This window comes from Dermacentor silvarum, chromosome 11 (assembly GCF_013339745.2).
Source record: "Dermacentor silvarum isolate Dsil-2018 chromosome 11, BIME_Dsil_1.4, whole genome shotgun sequence".
NCBI lineage: Eukaryota > Metazoa > Arthropoda > Arachnida > Ixodida > Ixodidae > Dermacentor > Dermacentor silvarum.
This window is the reverse complement of record NC_051164.1, coordinates 14,467,332-14,488,161: the sequence shown is the minus strand read 5'-3', so window position 1 is coordinate 14,488,161 and position 20,830 is coordinate 14,467,332. Positions and strand designations below refer to the sequence as shown.

At 47.8% G+C, this 20,830-nt stretch overlaps 1 protein-coding gene across 1 annotated transcript in view; it reads right to left on the bottom strand.

The window, feature by feature from the left end:
• The window catches only part of LOC125941566 (lactosylceramide 4-alpha-galactosyltransferase-like), a 32,554-nt gene extending 30,915 nt beyond the window's left edge, over positions 1-1,639 (bottom strand). The window contains exon 1 of the mRNA XM_049659093.1: positions 1,404-1,639. Coding sequence (XP_049515050.1) covers positions 1,404-1,639 — 236 coding nt within the window. The remainder of the gene's footprint in view (positions 1-1,403) is intronic.
• Between the last annotated feature and the right edge of the window lie 19,191 nt (positions 1,640-20,830).

Genomic DNA, 20,830 nt, shown 5'->3' with positions numbered 1-20,830 from the left:
TTTCTTATGCCTGAGGAGGTTCTGATTGACGTCGAAAGCTGGCTCAGGTACTACAGTCATCGTTGCAGGTGCGCTAGAATCCGTGAAGGCGAAAGCACCGCTGGCTTGTACTATTTCATCGATATAGGCGACCGTGGTGCCTTTGTTAATAAGCTTGTATTCGTGGCTGAAGTTCGTGATCATTTATTTCCCTACACGTAGCTCAGCTATGCCTCTAGCGACGCAAATTTCACGGTCGAGCATAAGTTATGATCGTCCTCGACGACGCCCTCCATGTGTGCAGGCACTTTGGTATCGACGGAAATCATTACGCTGGAGCGAGGAGGAAAATTGGCTTGTTCTTCAAGCACATCCAAGGCATGGTAACTGATGTTTGTATCCGGTGGTATCGCTTTGTGCGTTGACAGCGTTATTGATTAGGACCTTAAGTCGATGACTGCACCGTGTTTGTTTAGAAAGTCCATGCCTAGGATGACATCCCTGGAGCAGTGCTGCACGATTACGAAGCTTGCCGGGAAAGTGCGGTTGTTAACCGTGACTCGCGCTGTGCAGATTCCAGCCGGCGTTATTAGGTGGCCTCCCGCTGTCCGGATATTCAGTCCTTGCCAGGCCATTTTCACCTTCTTCAAATTAGCGGCGAACGGGCCATTGGACATGGAATAGTCGGCTCCAGTGTCGACGAGAGCGGTGACGCTATGATTATCGATTAGCACTTCTTCTTCTTCTTCTTTCTGGGGTTTTACGTGCCAAAACCAGTTCTGATTATGAGGCACGCCGTAGTGGAGGGCTCCGGAATAATTTTGACCACCTGGGGTTCTTTAACGTGCACTACAACGCAAGCACACGGGCGTTTTTGCATTTCGCCTCCATCGAAATGCGGCCGCCGCGGCCGGGATTCGATCCCGCGATCTTGTGCTCAGCAGCGCAACGCCTTAGCTGACTAAGCCACCGCGGCGGGTTTATCGATTAGCACGTCTAGGTCGGTAGACATTCATCTGGCGTTGCGGTTAAGTCGTGGCGTCGGATCACGGCTGCGTCGGCTTGCTCCGCTACTGCTACGTCACGTCGACAGCTCTTCTTTCGGCGGCGAAGTATTGTCGGCAAGGCTCTTGCCGACGATTCGCGAATCGTGGTCGTCGGCACCGGAGGATCTTTGGTACTGCGTCGTGCAGCAACCGCACCTCCATCAGTTGCTTTTAGTTTCCCTGGAAAGGGCTGGGATATGGGCCCCGGGTAGTAGTGGTGTACTGCTGGCGATGCGACGAGATATAGCGGCATGGTGACGGCGAGCGTGAGGGTCGTCGTGGTTGCCACTGGGCTGCGGCGAGGTAGTCAGCGATGTTGCGCAGTCGTTCACCTCGCACTGGACGCGGCGTGTTGACGGCGAATCCCCGCAGACCCACTGCGCGGTACTGGCAGTGGCGGTAGGTGTGGCCAGCCTCTCCACAGTGGTAGCAGAGTGGGCGGTGATCGGGTTGCGCCAAAGGTCGGTCTTCCTCCGGCCGTAGCGCTGACCAATAGGTGGGTGCGATGGCGTTGGCGGTGTTGGTGGTGGCTGGCGAAGGAATGGCGGCGGCGTAGGGTATTGGCGCTGGCGCCGAGGAGCGATAGCCTGGCATGCAGCAGCGGCGTAGCTCATTGCTTCCGGCGGAGGTGGTTCGGGAAGTCCTAGCAATTGCTGGATTTCCTCCCGCACGATATCGGCGATGGAAGCAACTTGAGGCTGCGACGACGGTAGCAACTTTTGCAGCTTTTTGCGCACGATCACCCTGATGGTCTCTCGCAGGTTGTCGGAGGAGAGTCCTTGGACTTCGGCGTAGTGTGGCGTTCAACGGCGATTGGATTGCCGGTTGCGCATGTCCAATGTTTTCTCGATCGTCGTAGCCTCCGAGACGAAGTCTTGGACTTCTCGTTGGTAGATTCCGCGCGAGTCCAGCGAATAGCTCCTGCTTCACTGCCCGCATCGGCAAGCGAACTTTCTTGTCTTCGAGCATAGCGGGGTCGGCGTGCCGGAACAATCGAGTCATTTCTTCGGTGTACATACCGATGCTCTCATTCGGGAGCTGTACACGGTTCTGAAACAAGGCTTCAGCTCTTTCTTTGCGGACGAAGCTCATGAAGGTGTCGAGAAACGCAGCTCGAAAGAGGTTCCAGGTTGTTAGCGTACGCTCTATTCTCGAACCAGGTTCTGGCGCCGTCTTCAAGAGAGAAGTAGACATGACGCAGCTTTTCGTCGCAGTCCCACCTGTTGAACGTAGCGACCCGGTCGTATGCCTCCAGCCAGCTTTCGGGGTCTTCAAATGGTGAACCACGGAAAGTTTGGGTTGTTGCATCACTACCGCAGATGTTGTCACAGGGCTGTCATGGTAGCTGCTACCGAGGCCATGACTTTTGTCCTCTTGGTTGGGTCGGGTAGGGCTTCGCACTCCAGCGGCAGGCTTAATAGCCTGCGGCTAGCTATGGGTAGGCGTGGACGTCTACTGGACGGTGTGGGTTTGGCTCATGGCTGGCCGGGGGGTCCGGTACAAAGACATAAAAGCACATCCACCAGATGTCACGTAGTAGTGTCAGTGAAAAAAACAGTCGTAAAACTGTGTATGACGAAACCGATTCTTTATTGGGCGAACCTGTACCCACAAAAGCAAGCTACACTCGAAGTACAACGATTGCGGCGAACACAGTCGGTGAGCGTCAAAATCTGGTCAGCGGCGAAACGCGTCGGCTTTTATACATGAGTCATCGAAGGTTCCAGAGTAATCCCTGGTGCCTGCGTGTCTTCCAGAAAGTACTAGACAATTCGTGTTGCTAATACAATCAGATTACATAAGCGTCGGTGACAACAGAAAACGTACAGAAGCATCGATAACGTTCGAGAAACTTCGGATACCTGCAGGCGCGTCCTGTGCCTAGCGATAAAGTTTAACATTTGTTAGCCGGTGAAAAGCGGTCACCTGTGAAAGATAAATATGTACACGAGCATGTACACGTGCTCAAAACGATGGAAAAAATAATAATCCGTAGCCATGTGAGCAAAGATAGGTCAAACTAGAAAACAAAAACGAAAAAAAAACCTGTTAGAATTGTGCTCCAAACACATGAGTGACAAACTTGACAGTTGTCAGGGACGGACACTGCACTTATGTTTGCTAACACCGAATAGAGTGTCATGACGAGTATGAAAATTCAGGCTACTGCTCGCATACAGAAACACTGCCTATCAGACATTAGGCGGAAGTTCGCGACACAGCATGCAGACGGCATGCAGAAATTACTCCCGGGCCAAAATTTCCAGGGCTGCACATCGCATTCTGAATGGAGCGCACAAGCTGCCACCATACATACAAATCGTGTGGACTCCGGGGCATGAGTCCTTACGCGGCAATCAGCAGGCACACGCCTACGCCCGAGCGCATGCACGCGCTCGGGTCATCTCGCAGCCGCGAGATGACCGCGCCGAGCAGTTCCAACCAGAGCCCATACCATTAACCTACACTCACATCCTACAACACTATCGCCTTTCACGAAGAACACTACCCCCACCTCATAATTCTCAGACGCGAGAGGAGGCCGTAATATGGCGAAAACTCCAAACAAACACATATCCACATTTGAGTCTTTACCACGCCATACACCCTGCGCTGTATTCCTATAAATGTCCACACTGTGATCAATGTGCAACACTTTACCACATGGTATGGGCTTGCGCAAACACACCACAGCTAACACCCATAACACACCCCACCACACGGCAATGGGAGGCAGCGCTGTCCAGCTCCGACTCGACAGACCAGCTCAACCTGGTCAACCGAGCGAGAAGGGCAGCTAAGGCCGCTGGACTCCTCGACTGAGGGGACCACCCATTGCAGAGCGGGGGAGCTACCTAATCTCGCGTGCTCTTTTTATTAAAGTTTATTCTCTCCCTCTCTCTCTCTCGCCACACAGCATTAATGTTACAGCCTTCCACAGCAGCGCACGCTGAATACAATTATGCACTGAAACAGCTCAATGCACTTTGAGATGACAAATAAGAATGCGCCACGAAGATATAAGCACGTGCCATCCTCGACTAACAGTTGTGGGCACTGGTCAATCAGCCGCTACAGCGCGTTCCAACGCTTATCCGTGTCAGCTCGAGCGGCGCATATAGACATAATGATGTTCGTAAGACTGCTACACCCCTATCGTAGAAATTTCTTATTAAGTAGGCATCTGCGACGGCTGTTGTTTTCTGAATCGACTTACGCTTACTGAAATGGGGCGGCAGTACCTAAGCTACTCTTACATAGATGTATTTTTTCGACTACAGCACTCGTCTTTGCAGCGGCGGGCATGACAAGCTTGCTGATCTTACGAACAGTTTTACCTATGTAAATAGGCTTTTTTCGTGTAATTTTTCTTACGCCAAAATTTGTAAGCTGCTCAGTGAATTCCGCCCCTGAAGATTTGGCTACGCGAAATAATAGTTTTTTTTTAACACGAAAGTGTTTTATGCCGGGGTCCACCAAGACTTCACTGACGTATTTCCGTCACGGAAATACGTCAGCTTACAATGTACACGAACATAATACAAAGAAAGAAACCAGAAGAAAAAGTTCCACAAACATGCAAAATTTGGAAATCGAACCCACGCCCTCTCGGTCCGCGACGATAGATTGCCGAGCGTTTAACCCATTGCGCCACAAACGCATTTGCAGAGAGCTACACAGACGCGCCTTATATATCTAACACTCCTCCGTGTACCCGCGCTCTTGCTCGGGGCGGTGCCGCCGCCTACGAGCAGAAAAGAGAAGTACTGCATTATGACACTAACGCGCACCGACAGTGAACGCTTCGGTGGTCTCAGCACTACGACGCCTCGATGCCAGCATTCGAAGGGACGCTGGCATCAAGAAGCACTACCAACGCCACCTAGGTGGCGTTCACCGTACTCAGCACAGCGGAGCGTGGCCTCCGCAATTAGCTCTGAAAATGTTTCTGAAGTTGATCGCGGAGGCTGCAATTACGACGCGCTGTACGCGCTGATTTGACTCGGTGACGATTCAGTTACGTGCTTTGTCTTGCGCGTTGTATTAGTGTGTCAGTTACGTGCTTCGTCTTTCGCGTTGTGCTAGCGTGTGCAGCGTAGTGCAGCTTCCATATGCACGACGGTTGCTCATGGTCATCGACGTTGGTAGTCGTGATGGAGGAGACGTGCCACCAGGCGTCAGCGTGGGTGCATCAACGCCTAAGGGCGCTTTAGCCACAAAACACCAATAGACATTATATATCAATGTGCAATAAACATTACACTACTTCTGTGAAGACACGTTTCACTTTCGTGTTCTATAGCGATTCCTATATAAGAGGGATCAACCACATTTTTTTTGTGTTGAACCAGGAACAACGCGCTCTTTCTTTTATCGTGATAGTTGTAATGTAAAGCCCCATTAAACGCAACATTTCTGTGTTGAAAAGCACCCAGATACTCTTGGGCCGGGATTATGGAGCAATTCCTCCTTCGATGATATTGCTTTTCGCACTTTTCGCGCTTTGTCAGTGGTCAGAGCGACGTCCCGCCAGCGTTATCGAAGCGATCAGCCGGCCGTGAATGATGGATGATTAGAGTGGCATCTAATCGAGCAGGAGGCATCGCTACAGGATCGCGGCCGTGGTCGACCGCTGCTGATACGTAAGGGCAAGTTCCTCGTGAAAGACAGAAAGTTCACAAATAATACTGCAATAATCGGCTTTATCATATAGCGTTAGTACTTTCCTTGATATTTTACTTTTGAGCATATTGCAAGGAAACATGGCATGGATGACAGTGTGATCGCAAAGACCACTGACGTACGTCAAGGGAGGTATCTGATCGGGGTGTGACGTCAAGACGAGGTCTAGGATATTTGACGAGTGTTGAGTTATTCGCGTAGCTTTATTAACCAGCTGCGAGAGACCGAACAGCAAGCACGTGTTCATAACTTCGGTAGCCATGTTTTTGTGTGTTAGACATGACGCAACGTTACTCCAATCTATAGTTCGGAAGTTGAAGTCCCCAAGTAACAAGATAAGGGTATTAGGATAAACCGTTGTTAGTTCTAACAAAGCGTCGTGATAAAACGAAAGAAAGCAGCTATCTGCGCTGAGTGGTCGATGACAACAGCCGAATAATTTCTAAAGGCGTTCTTATATTTACTGAAGAGCACTTAAGTTGGCGATGGGTAGCAATAGCCACACCGCCGCCACGGGTGCCATCGTGTCGGTCTTTGCGAAAAATGTCGAACTCAGGTAGATGAGGAAGGATTTCGGAATCATGCACTGTGGAATTTAACCATGTTTCCGTCAGTAGTACGATGTTACTGGACGACGAGGAAATGGGGCTGCATCACGAATCTCGTTTAGTCATTAGGCTACGGATGTTAGTGTAGAGCGATGATATGTTGTGCTTAACAAGCTGAGCCGGCCTCACTGGCTTTTGCACTTGTTGCTAGGATTGGCGTTCGACAACAGACTGTTTAGCGTGATCGTAAACGTAGATTTTTCGGCCAGAAATGAGTTTGTCGTAATGGAGCTTTAACGAAGATTGTTGTGCTTTTCCAAATTTAATTAGACGTCTTCGGACCAGGCGAGTTTCCGGGGAGAAATCTTCACTAATGCCGTTTTCAGTGCCCTTCAGTTTACCGCCTGAGAAACCGACGCCTTCCTTATCCTTAAGGTGGGCAAATTTCACTGTTATTGGTCTCCGTTTCCCCTCCTGAAAAGTTCCAAGTGTGTGGGCACGTTCTACATCACGATTCTCAATAGTTATACCAAGGCTTCTGCGGCAGTGCTCAATTATCAATTCCTCGGAATCACGCCACGACTTATGTCGCGTATCGCTGAGCCCGTAAAAAACCAGGTTACATCTTCTAGATCTGTTTGCATTAAAACATAGTGTCCTCACTTTTGACGTTCCAATTCTTCTTACTAGTTGCATTTTTTGTCTATAACAGATGCATATTGCCTCGAGATAGCTCTATTTCTTCTTTTACTCTTGTGCGCTATATTTAGTTACATGTGCAATGCACAAGATCCTTTATTCTGAATGAGATTCCACGCGCATTGTGACGTGCTTTATTTATTGCTTCCAATTTGTAACTAATTGTTTTATCGTTACTGTGACCCATCCTTACCATGGCGGCCAGATGTTTTTCTGGTAGCATATGTTAATAAATGAATGAACTACTCATTTGTCTTGCTTAAATTCTTGTTCTAGCTTCACAAATTTCTGTTGTACCATCACCCTAAATGTTTTCTTGAGGCATGTAACGGTGACATAATATTGTCACGTTCTAGGATAACAGACGACCTGAAGCGTTGAGGCGTTGAGCGTCGAGTCTCTGACCACCAGCTGAACAAACGCAAAGCTCAGGCACCCGCGCGTAGATCGGAGTAACTTCGTCGGCCTCTTCGCTGGCGCGCCCGTCAAAGCAGGTGCCGGCGCATGGCGCGTGGACTAGCGCGCGTCTTCGAGTTTCTAATTATGTCCCACATGTTGCGAGGTGTGGCATTATTCTCCCTCCTCGGAAGAGCATCGACTCGATGCTAAAAGAAGCACACACACTACAGGACGAACGTAGAAGTACACGCGTGGAAGACACATTCACACACGAACGCTTGCTGACGCGCAGTCATAAAACGCAGGGCAATGTCACTGAGGCAATGATTGTCCACGACAAAAATAAATAAAACAAAAGGAATGGCATGGTGCACAAACTATGGTGGTTATGGAGTGCGGTATGGTTTCAGCCGCACAACGTGCACAATCTCGGGTAGTATCTTTCGACGTCGTGTTGGTTGGCTGCCGTCAGGAAGAACCTCGTAGTTGACGTCACTCACTCGCCGCAGCACTTTATAAGGTCCGAAGTACCGGCTGAGAAGTTTCTCGGATAGGCCTTTGCAGCGGACAGGAGTCCAGACCAGAACCCGATCTCGTGGTTGGTACTCATTTGGCGATGGCGGAGGTTGTAGTGGCGTGTGTCGATGCACTGGTGTTTCTTGATGTTCGTGCGAGCCAGTTGGAGTGCTTCCTCGGCGCGCTGCACGAAGAGCTCGGCGTCTTGGTCAAGACCATCAAAGGTGTCGCATGGAAGCATTGCTTCAAGCATGGTCTGAACTTCACGACCGTAAACAAGGTAGAACGGCGTGAAGCGGGTGGTCTCTTGCGTCGCGGTGTTGTACGCAAACGTTACGTATGGAAGTACTTCATCCCACGTTTTGCTGAACGTCTACGTACATAGAGAGCATGTCAGTCATAGTTTCGTTGAGCCTTTCCGTCAGGCCATTTGTCTGCGGGTGATAGGCAGTCGCCACACCTTGCAACATGTGGGACAATATATTCCCCCGATGTTGACGCGTTTATTTCACCTCATCGTTTTACATTATATACGGGCCATGTTATATATACGTGCCATTATGTACGTGCCATGTTAACAGCTACAACAATATATATAATGTACCCTGAAAGAATGGAATCATGCTTGCTGTATTATCATACATTATACACCAAGACGTGTTTGCCAGCTTGAAAAACCCGCGCAGCATGACCGTCTCGGAGTCTCTGGCTATTCGGTCTTGGATGCAGCCATCAGCGCTAGATGGCGGTTAGTGTCCGTCGATATTGAAGGTTGCAATTTATATTGCGTCGCTTGAATCTGGAGCCTTGACACAAGCACGGGCACAATTTAGGGTGCTCTCTCAAGACAAATAATGTGAAATTTGGTTTATCTGTTACAAAAAATAGCCCTGGAAGTTAATATGGCTAAAAAACGGAATCAACTGCTTGTCAAGACTCCTACTACACTTTGTGCACTGATTATTGAATGCAATACAAAGACAATACATGGACGCGGAACAGATCTTTAAAAAAAGAAACACGAAAATAACTATCATGAAAAATTTGAATAGTATACTTTATAAATCAATTTTAGTACTAGGAAAAGCGGAAGAAGCGCACGTTAAGGAACCCCAGGTGGTCGAAATCAATCCGGAGTCACTCACTACGGCGTCCTTCATAATCAAATCGAGCTTTTGGCAGGTAAAACCGCAGAATATATTTTCTTTAGATTACAAAATTATCTAGTGGCCTGCACACAGACGCGACCTTGCAAGAATAGCAGCAATTTATGCAATTTTTCCCACGTGCCTCATGCCAAAATTTAAAGATATGCAAAATCCACGCAGCTGGGCAGAACCTTGGAGCAAGTCAGATTATTTGCATTTAGCGTATCTATATAATCAGTTATTCATTGATCCACTACTAAAATATTATACTGAGAGCAAAAAGTGTCAATGAGATTATTGTCGCCCATGCTGCAAAATTCTCGCTCCAGCTTTCCGCTGCTCACTAGGTGCTACATAAAAGTTTTTTCCAAGCCTAAAAGAACGCCCGCGAAACACGAAATAGCGCGGCGCGACTGGTCACACGGCACTTTCTTGTGTTTCATGGGCTGCTCATTGCTGGTTGTGTTGACGCAACGTTGTTGCAGGTTGTGTTGTATATGTTTTCCCTCAGCAAAAAAAAAAAAAAAAAATACGATTAGCATGGTAATTTCTTCGTGTCTTTGTCTTTATTCACAGTTCGTTTCATTTCAATTTCAACGTTCTTTGGTCCGATAAGCCTTACCTGTCAAATAGACAATTTTTGGTTTTGTTCTTACTTTTCTGTTGTTTTTTTCTCGTATTCGATATTTGTTGGCCTGTTTCCTCCAACTGCCCGCGCAATCCTTGGCCAATTTCACGATGTTGGTACGTGCCATAGTTAAGGACCATCATCATCACCGCCGGCAAGCTCGCCGTATTGCTGAGAAGAAGAAGACCATCGGTAATTCCGGTAAGGAAGCCACGCAAACAGTGGCTGGCGCTTTTATCCTTTCGTGCAGAGTAAGATAGAGCATGCCTGTCTTGCCCTGCACCTTTTGTCTCATCGTGCCGTTTCTTTGTGCTGAAAAGATTGTTTCCGCTTCAGCATTCACATATAGCGTGCTACGGAACACCTAGTGAACCGAGAGCTGTCGAGGCAGTGTTCGCTACACCCGGACAGCATATCCATTCATAGTCGTGGTACTATAGTATACGAACAGGAAGTACAAGATATCTGCATAGTACTGTGACGTGGTAGCGGCGGTCAAGAATACAGTAGCAAAACTGTGAATGGCGAAACTAACTCTTTATTGGGCTAACCTGTGCCGAGAAAAAGAATCTAAACTCAAGGCACAACGATAGCGGCGTACAAAGTCGGCGGTCGTCGAAAAACCGGAGAGGTATTCTGTAAGAGTCCACCTAGTGGACATGTCCATTTTGTCTGCTGTTGAAGTTCTGATTGGCTGGGCTGGAGTGTGCTTCACAAGGAGCCAGTCGTCACACCCAACCAGCACGTCAGCAGCAGAAGAAATGGACATGTACATACACTGGGTGGACTCTTACACAATACCGCCCCCCCCCCCCCCCCCCCTCTCCCTGATCTGCCGGTCAAGCGCGTCGGCTTTTATAGATGAGTCATCGACGGTTCCAGAGTAATCACTGGTGCCCGCGTGTCTTCTTCCGCGTGTACAGTCAACCACAAAAGTTTGCGGACCACGCGAGCGCGTGGCCAAGAGCCTCTTCGCGACACTTCCGCTACGTCACCAGCGATCGACAGCAGCGCTACGTTGAAGACGCATCCCTCCTTAAATCTATGGCCGGTCTATTTTCGCACTGTGCGCAAATATTTTCTACCTATCTCTTTCAACGTGACGCGCTCTTTGTTAGCCAGGGCTACTTGCTTATATTTTGAGAGCAGAATATCAGTACAAGTAATCAGACAGCGTATTCTTCGGCTGTTATCAGTTCTATTTTCGCGTAGCCACGCTGTTTTTTTTTTTTTTTTCGTGAGTGCGTGAGTGAGCGGTGAGGCAGCCATGGGACACAGATGCTTAGTCAGTAGGCAGAATTTTTCCGTTCCTCCCCCATCGCTAAGTGACAGTAGCGGCCGGGATTTGATCGCCTGCGCCCAGGTTTTGCTGCGCAAAGCCCGAACCACCGCGCTGCTATAGTGGTTACATTTAGAAAAATAAGAAATAATCGGGTGCGATGACTCTTTTTATAACCCTTTGCGACACGGCGTCCTCGTTTGGGGACTCGAACTTCGGAGGCGCGTCCCACGCCACGTGTTTCTTCAAATGACCTAAAACTCAGTGTGCACATTCGTGTCCGCTTCCTGATGGGACAACTAGCGGTCAGTTAACTTCATTGTCCTGCGTATTGCTGCAGATGATCACTTTGCTGGAGACACTACCATGTTAGACAATCGTTCGACGTGCCGCGTTCCAAGACCAACGTCAAGAGTATTTTTTTTCTCCGGTCGACACGAATACAACCGAAAAAGCAAGTGTGCATGCGTTTCGGGCCTAATAGTTGATTCTTTTTATGCAAGAATTGAAGCTGACGGATTTCAGAATAATTAGATAATGAGTTATACGCTAATTAATTTTTTTTTACTGAAACTCGCACAAAACAGCACATTGCTTCGTCTTCTTTCTTGGAATGTAATAGTGAGCGTCTTGAAATGATGCCATGCGCATTTGACGCATTTGCAGACAGTGCATCATAATTCGTGTCTGAAGGGGATGAATTTATTCACAAGACATTTACAGAAGTGTCATGAAACATAGGTCTCTCAATGATCTAGTAGGAAGTGAAATGTCCGCCGTTTTCTAGCACCTTATTGATGCGTGTGGGCATCGACTCGTACAAAGATTCAGTAATCTCCGGTCGACCGCGCAGGCTTTCCCATTCTTGTGCGATCGCTTGCCACAGCGTATCGGCCGTGCGGCCGCGGTTGGCTCGTGTGGACAGCCGTTTCTTCAACATGCCTCAGACATTTTCTATGGGATTCAAGTCGGCACCACATGGAGGCCACTCAAGCTGGCAAACAGCATGTTCTTCTAGCAATGACTGGACGATACGTGCTTTATGGATCAGGCTGCGGTCGTGTTGAAAAAAATAGCAGCCGTCGCTGAAGGGACCGTCCAGCGCATACGGAACGAGGTGTCTAGTGATGACGTCGCAGTACCGTGACGCAGTGAAGGGCCCTTCCAGACGCACAAGGGGACCAAGGCCATCTTTGCTGATTGCTCCCCACACGCTCACGGAACACCGTCCACTGGATAGAACACTCTGTGTGTAATTAGGCAGATATCTGCAAGAAATAGCATACAATTGGGTTCCAGCGGCGCGTCTAAAAATGTTGTGATTCCTCTTGCGTATGAACTTTATAATGCTGTTATAGAGTTGCAATAGAAAACGTGCAAACATCATTAGATAGTACTGAAAGACCCACTGGCAGCTTTTAATTAGCTTCAGAGTAAGTAGTACTATGAAACAATCGTTAATGTTTTCAACATAATACCACTACAGAAAAATCTCGTAATGTCCAAAAGCTCATTTTACGTGAAACATGTTGTGATGCAGAATTAGCTTCGTGAATTAACTGCCAATACACTGTAAACACACCTGCAGTTTAGTGGACGCCAAACCCGCTTCCGTTGGTCCCAGCGCGTGGAAAAAGTTGACTCGTCGCTAAAGAAGACATCGCCCAATTTCTCTGTTGTCCAATCTTTCATTGCTGTAGCGAACATGAGTGGTTCTTGTAGCTGGCTGTCTGAGAGGCAGGGCTTCTGTGCTGCTACGAAAGACTGCAGGCCAAGCTCACTCAGCCTTCTTCTTACAGTCTCAGACGATACCGTGAGCGAGAGCGCTTCTCGGATATCCTCTGCACATTGAAAAGGATCAGCCACGATGGCGGCCGTAATCAGGCGGTCCTCTTCCTCAGTCGTGGCCCTTGGACGCCCACTGCGCTCCATATCTGTGAATCTGTCATCGTCGCGGAAAGCTTGAATAATCCTATTCACGGCAGTCCGGCTCCTGTTGGTTCGGCGGCAGATTTCGCGCTGAGGTATTCCCTCTATAAATAAACGCACAATGTGCCTTCTTTCGTCAAGTGGAACACGCAGCGGCATCTTTCCAAATAGGCAATCACCACGTGGCCTGAAGCAAGTCTACTACGTTTTCAGCGACTGATGCGAAGATGCGCCTATGTGTGAAAGAAAATTTTCTATGCATCCGCTTTTTCTTTATTTTTGATGACAGTGAAACACCTCCCTACCCTTTCTCTCAAGACGCAGAAGCAGCAACACTCATTGGACCAAGATGCTGCCAACCAAAGTGCGCCAGTAAACGTCGCGTAAAAAAATCGTCGCAGCGCTTCGTGAAACTTATCTACCCACTGGCACACCAGTCGACAAAGGTTGCAGTGATTGCTCCGAAACTGCTATCAAGCCAGATATGTGGCGGTCTTATCGCAGACAGCGCTCTGCGTCAACACAACGAACTAACAATGTCATGCACGGGAATAAAAAATTAACAGGCAGGCGAGTACCAAGAGGGCTCATATCCGGGAGAGCGCCCCTGTCGCCGCTAGGTGGCGTACCGCTAGGTGGCGCGGATAGGCAGTCTGGCACGCGCTCGCGTGGTCCGCAAACTTTTGTGGTTGACTGTACACAATTGGCGTCGCGCATACAATCAGATTACACAAGCTTCGGTGACAACAGATAACGGATAGAACCATCGATAACATTCGAGAAAGTTCCGATAAATTCAGGGGCGTATTGCGCTGAGCGATAACCTTAAGTTGTTAGTGGGTGCAATGCAGTCGCCCCAAAAAAGGATAAATAAGTACTCGTGCCAATACGCCACAGGAGTCGCTTTTAAATTTGGAGGTTCTTTAACATATGTGAGAGAGAGAACATGTTCTAGAAAGTATGAAGTTTAACGAGATCAATTGTCGGTAGAATATACAGGTGAAGGGGGGGCGGGATTAAAGACCATTACATTGACATAGCTACATAGCTGTGTAGCTTAAGATAATAGTAAATAAACACAATAACATCTCCCGCACCTTGTGCGCTGATGAATAGCGAAATATATGTGCTTTCGTATAACTTCGAAACGTAATCGCGGGAGTTAAATACATGCTGAATATCAACACCTTCAAATGTCGGCTGTGCTATTTTAATTCTTAAACATCTCGCTGAGGTCGCACGCTGAAATGTCCAATGCAGTGGAGTCAAAACGCCTCGTAGACTGGCTGGTGGCCTATACCGCAGCACGATAATTCGTTTTGCGCTTCGTCGCCATAGCGTGACATTTCTCAAACTTTCCATAGCACATAGTGGAGACATCTAAAACAACATGGTGCATGTATATAATCCGTTTACACTAACCCAGTACCGTCACCAAACAAAACATTAATGCAATAAAAGAAGGTGTGTGGTGGCTCAGTCAGCTAAGGCTTTGCGCTGCTGCATGAGCACGAGGTCGCAGGATCAAAGCCCGGCCGCGGCGGCCGCGGCGGCCGCATTTTGATGGAAGTGAAATGCAAAAACGCCCGTGTGGTTGCGTTGTATTGCACGTTAAAGAACTACAGGTGGTCAAAATGAATCTGGAGCCCTTCACTACGGCGTGCCTTATAATCAGAACTGGTTTGGCACATAAAACCCAGAAAGAAGTGTGCGTGTAATTTCTTACATGCTAGGCCATCACCCAGACACAAGAAATGTGTGTAAGCAACCATCAAAGATGATCGCCGAAGCCAGCGATAGCTGTCTTCTGTAACCTGCTGCTGTGCAGGTATTTTGTAGCGATTCCTTTCCGATGCTAATGGCTTTTCGCGCATGATCAGTGGTCAGAGCGACGGTCCGCTCACGTTATCAACGGGATCAGCCGGCCGTGAGCGGTGAATGATAAGACTAGTATGGAATAAAGCATAACGCATCGCTACAAAATACCGGCCCAGGTAAACGCTCGTCGGGTCTTCTAGCCCCACCGCTCATCGCCGTGCCCTATCTTGGAGGTAATCGGCAGGGGTAAAGACTTGACGAACCTTGATGACTGGTTGGCTGCATGTGCGCGGTCTTTGCGCGCACCTGTGCTAGAGGTCGCGCAATCTCAAGCACGAGCGTTCGCACGTTCTTCACGCCAGCACGGAGACAGCGCGTGTTCGCGGTCATCGAGTGAGATCGGTTCATGCTTCCCTGTAGGCGTTACACCATTCTTGATAATTTAATTAGAAAGTGAATGTTTACTTCAGTTATAGGGCAGATAAAACTACGGACCTGCTTCGTGCAGTTGTGTAGTACTTCGCTATCGCTATCAGTGCTTCGCCTTTCGAGCGAGACTGCAAATTTCTTCGTTAGCTGCTGCTTCCACAAGACCAGTGTTGATCAGATCAAGCCTGCATATTTTTGAGACCTGTGCTGGTATTTATAAGAGGCCAATAGCGTCAGACAATTCTGACAGCTGTGGAGAAGCAAAAGTAACCCAGAGGTGAAATAATGAAAATATCCTAATTGCTGGAGATGGCCTTCTGCCTGTAAGGGAAAAAGAGAAGGTCGAGAAAGATACATCCAGGGATGTGCATAGGTTGCTCAAAATGATAGAAAAAAAAGGTTTCGCGCTTACCGCTGCGCTGTTCTTCATGAAATATCGTATTTTGGAGTCGACGTCATTTAATGTAACACTTCACGCAGTTAATTGATGGTTTTCATTAAAAAATGACGCTAATAGAAGTACTGTGCATGCAAGTCGTAGTGACAAAGACAGAGAAACAGAGGGAAGTGAGGCGCTTGTATCCCTGGGAGGCACCCTCATCCCAGAAAGAGAGGTCCGTCGCCCATTGCGGGGCTAGCCGACTGGCATAATGTTTTCCTTTCTTTGCTTTCTTTTTTTTAAAAAAATATACCCTGTACGTACATTGCTCGCAGTTGCAAACGCTACAGTCGGCCAGCATGGCAGCCGGCTCTTTTTGTGCCACCGGTGGCCGTTAGGGACACCGAGCTGATGAGGCGAGGGCCTTTTGGCGCATTGTAACAGCCCATTTGGCTCCCCAGTAATCACCCAGAGCTCACCGACCGGCGGTGCGAAAAGCGGCGATTTCAGCCCCGGGCGTTTGCCGTGCTTGAATCGCATAGCACTGTACAGAGTAGACGACCCTGTACATCCAATCCCATTCGTGTATGCGCAGTCCTGTATAAAGTTGATTTTTTTTATTTTCACATGCTCGTCCACAATTACACCATTTCATTGCATCCTTGTAAGACGGGCACATTGGGCTTCCCACTGAACGAGTGTTTTGGCTCTCTTTACAGACAAGAGCCCCTAATTCCACAGCGTCAAAAGAGTAAGTACAGCCGTATTTACCTACCTGCGCTCGATCACTTTTGCATTCCCATTCTAATTCAGTGGCGTTTCTGTGCAGTGTCCTCCCAGAGGCGCATACTTGCCGAGTGAGTATCTTTGCTCGCCGACGAAGTAAATAATTTGCGCGTATTTCCAGAAACAATTTGTTGGAGAAGGCTACTGTTGAAAAGCACTGCCACGCACTTACTGTAGTAGTTTTGGGGGAATAATAATTATAGCGCGCATTGAACAGATAGAAAACAAAGACAAACTATACCTTATGAAACACGGAATAGTCGGCAAAGAAAGCGTCGATAAGAAGACCAATTCGTCATGCAATTAGATGGTTAGACATAGATTGATAGTAAGGAGTGATACATGTAGGCCCTTTTCACCAGCTAGTTCGCACGCTACAAATAGATGGCGCTTACGCCGCGCCAAGCTTTTGTTGCCTACAGGACCTGCTGCGTAGCCTCCGCGGTGGTATGACTCCCGGTCGCGGTGGGCGCGTTCTTTCGGGAAAGCAAAAACGCTTCTGTAGTCAGCTTTAGGGGCAAGTTAAAGAACACCCGATGTCCAAAATCACTCTTGGGCCCCAGCACTGTCACATCCCTCATAACCCAATGTGCATTTTGACAACGCTAAACCCCACATTTTTTAGACAACTGCTAAATATGTTGTAAGCGTGCACACTAGCTCGAGTAAGGCTGCTTCCTATATGGTGGAGAGCCAGCTGTGACATTATCACATGAATCTTTGCGCTAAAATCCGATCAGTACGCAGTGTGTCGTGTTCACCATGAAGAAGCATCGAAAAACATGTACATGTCGTTAATGAAGTTCTGTTAACTCTGTTCTGTTAACGCTGCAGCTCTAAAAAAAGTACGTGATATCTTGCAAGCTTATTCCATGCAAAAAAAAAAAAATGACTCGGGAAGCCACTTTAGCACACTCTCTGTGGCGCTCGGAGAAACTGCTTTTACCCGCCGTGGTTGCTCAGTGGCTATGGTGTTGGGCTGCAGAGCACGAGGTCGCGGGATGGAATCCCGGCCACGGCGGCCGGATTTCGATGGAGGCGAAATGCGTGAACACCCGTGTACTTAGATTTAGGCGCACGTTAAAGAACCCCAGGTGGTCCAATTTACCGGAGTCCCCCACTACGGCGTGCCTCATAATCAGATCGTGGTTTTGGCCCGTAAAACCGCATAGTTTTTTAAAACTGCTTTTGAATTCATAGACGAGTGTTAAATCAAGCCATACTTGTCATGTGAAATCAGATCTATGGGTAGATTACTTTTATTTTCGTCATTCATTTCATGTTTTCTATTTACTACCAGCCACGGTATTGTGTATATATATCGTCGTGCGCATGCGAATATTAAATGGTTGGTAGTTTGCGCACCTGTGTGTCAGTATCTTTTTGTCCTTTGCGTAACAGCATAGCACAATAAACAGAACGATTTCATACTAACTAGCCCCAGTCGAAGTTTTATTGAACTATGCTTTACTGAGCTATGTTATCTTCGTGCTCCTTTCTTTTTTTTTTTTTTTTCGCCACAACGCCTCAATAAAATGAACCGTCATCTAACTTAAACCAAGATTTTGCATTGACAAAACAATTTTTAAATTATGTTTATTAAAGGCAAACTTCCCGGGAATACTTGATGGCGTGATGGCACTCGTTATACATAATAATTTTGAGGTCTCCCCTAACGTCAGGCACCATTCACAGAAACACGAACACTGGCTCACAGTCACGTATTAGACATGAGTGCACTCGTTAGATTATGCCGACCAATCATTGAATTACTTATGTTACATAAGAATGTTCAAAACTGTGCGTTTCGTCCCGAGCCACAAAGTAAACGAGTGACGAACGATGACACCTTTTTCCCGTAAGCTACTACAAAGCTTCCAAGCATGAATGCTTTAAACACGTAGCGCGGCATAAAGAAATCGAACAGTTGACACGTTGACGAGAGGCCAAGTCGAAAAAAAAATGCGGCAGAGCCACTTAAGACTGCTTACGTGTGGGAATGCGATTTGTAGACCTCCGAACGTCATCAACGCACGCACTTCCTTTCGGAAGCCAGAACCGTGGAGCCACCGTAGATCTCGGGGAAGCGTGCGCGTCTCGCTCCCCGGCACCCCAGCTTCGATTTGCGCCGAGACCGAAATGTACCAAATTTTCTATAAAAAGGCGTTAGTTTACTTTGTTTACTGGAACCTCCCTGAGAAATGTGACGAAAATCCGAGGATATTTTGACGTGTTGTTACTCTTTGCGGCGTCTGCCATTTTTGGTACCATCTTTCTGTCACGCCAGCGGATTTTCGCGTAATGGGTCATATAATTCTTTCGCATTAATAAATGTCATGACATGAGAGCAAAAAACGTTACTGAACCAAAAACATGACAACTGGGGGCTTTCAAGCCGTTTGCTAAAAATAAGGAAAAACAAAGAGCGAAGGAAAGGAAGTGGCAGTGTGTTTTGGAAAACAATTTCTAGCCTCAGACCATTCGGCAATGCTCGCCCCATTCGGAAAAAGCTCAGTGACCTCGGGAGGATGGATATGCGGCATTTACGAGTCTTCTGAATCTTTGGCCAAGTTTTCGCCCCGTTCCAGCTGTCAGTGCCAGCGACAAACGCCGAAACAGCGGCTTGCTGCACCGTAGCGGCGTCTTGCAGTGCCGCTGTAAGCAGAGACAGCAGAGGTCGGCTGAGTGCAAAATATTACGAAGGGGAGACAGGAAATGCTACAGTGCAAAATACGAAGACGAACGGGAGACCCGAAATGGCAATTTACATACATAGGGCAGTCGGCAAGATGTGTGTACAAGCGCTTGAGCGAGCATCTACACCATATTAAATCGGACAACCGCTCGCAACTCGCCACTCATTGTAAGAGCTGCACGTGCTAAGCGATGTTCGATTGAACGCAAGCAAAGTTTCGTCACAAAGATGTGGAATCAAGTGAGTGGAGGCACTGTAGATATAAAAAAAGAATACTAAAAGGAAGGGCGTGCATTCGTCAGCCATGGCTGGCCCTACTGGACGTTAAACGTGCTCTCTTATATATCTGAATGTTACTTACCAGATATCCATTATTTTGATGTCCGTGTGTTTTGTTAGATTATGGTGTGACGGCGTGTCATTATTGCAAGCATGCGCGAGAGTAAACTTGGCGTTTTTATATATAAAAAAAGAAAACACGTGTTCCACTAAAAGAAAAAAAAGTAATTTCATATAGTGCATGGTCCGGTCCTTTCGTGTCACCTCTTCGTCTTCGTATTTTGCGCTGTAGCAATTCTGGATATGAGCTAGTCAACCGCCGAGTAAATAGCTATTGTCGCCGTCAAATTCCCGTGGATTCGATGAGCGTCGTGTTTTAATCTCAGCTTTTTCTTCGTTCCGCGCACGCGCAGTGAGCAGCCGCGAGGGCCGTGGTTGTCGCGGTTGCTTATGGGGACCGAGCGCAAGTACAGCCTGTTCCTCGCCGTCGTTGGTGTCGCAGCCATGGCCGCAGCAACGCTGTTCGCCTTCGCAGGCATGACGCAGCAGCATGGTGAGCGGTGCTCGATCGATACAGCATTTCTCCAGAAACCACGACGCACTAACAGGCAATTACAGCAGCCGTAATTGTGCGACATTTCATAATCACAACCCGACTTCCAACGAAGCTGTTTGTGTTGTTCAGTTGCGAAAGAGTGTCAGTTTGCCTGTAATTAAATGGCATACTTGAGAACGTTGCCAGTATGTGACTGTCCCGTTTGAAAGCTGGCCCGCATATAACGCTTTCCCTCCACATATTGGGAAATTTTTACAGGGGCTGTAATTTATCCACACACATTGCTTCGCCAGAACATTGGCCATTGTAAACACTTTGAACTAGTGTAAACATTACCCACAACCTTGCCCTATAATAATGGGCAAATAAAAACAAGGTTGCTTGTATAGTTCACATCGGGCCATCAGAAAATGCACTTCGCAATGTGCTACAAAGGCCATGGCTTTCAATCGTTTACCATATAGTGGGTTGACTCGGGTCGCGGTGGCCACCGTAGCGCGAGAAGCGCTAGCTGGCAGCCATGCGGAGCCGATTAGAACATTTCATCGCGGATCAACGCACTGTTTGTCTATAGGATGTTTATAACTAGCTTCACAATTGCCACGTAGGCTGCCATCATTTATTAAAGGAAGCCTGAAACGAGTTTGACGATTTTGTACAAACGTACTGAGTCGTTAGAGTAGGGCCTTCTGATCATTAATTAACGCATCTAAGCGCTCCACGTCGAGCGTGTAATTTATTACAAGGTTAAAAAAGTACATCACTACCGCGCAGCACGCAAATCAGCTGAGTTTTGTGACCAAGTGACGCGATTTGACCCATATCACGTCAGTAGGGCGAGCCATCCGATTGGCTGCCCAGGTCGCGTTATCTAAATTTTCCAACATGATGGTGAACAAAGTTGTTCGTTATAGTTTTAGATATTTAATTTGTGTCTCTAAAGAGAAAGTAACAGAAAGAAATGCAGAAGGACATTCTCACTACACTAAAAGCACTTCCGGCCCCAGCAAGTGTCCTCTGCTTGCGTTAAAACG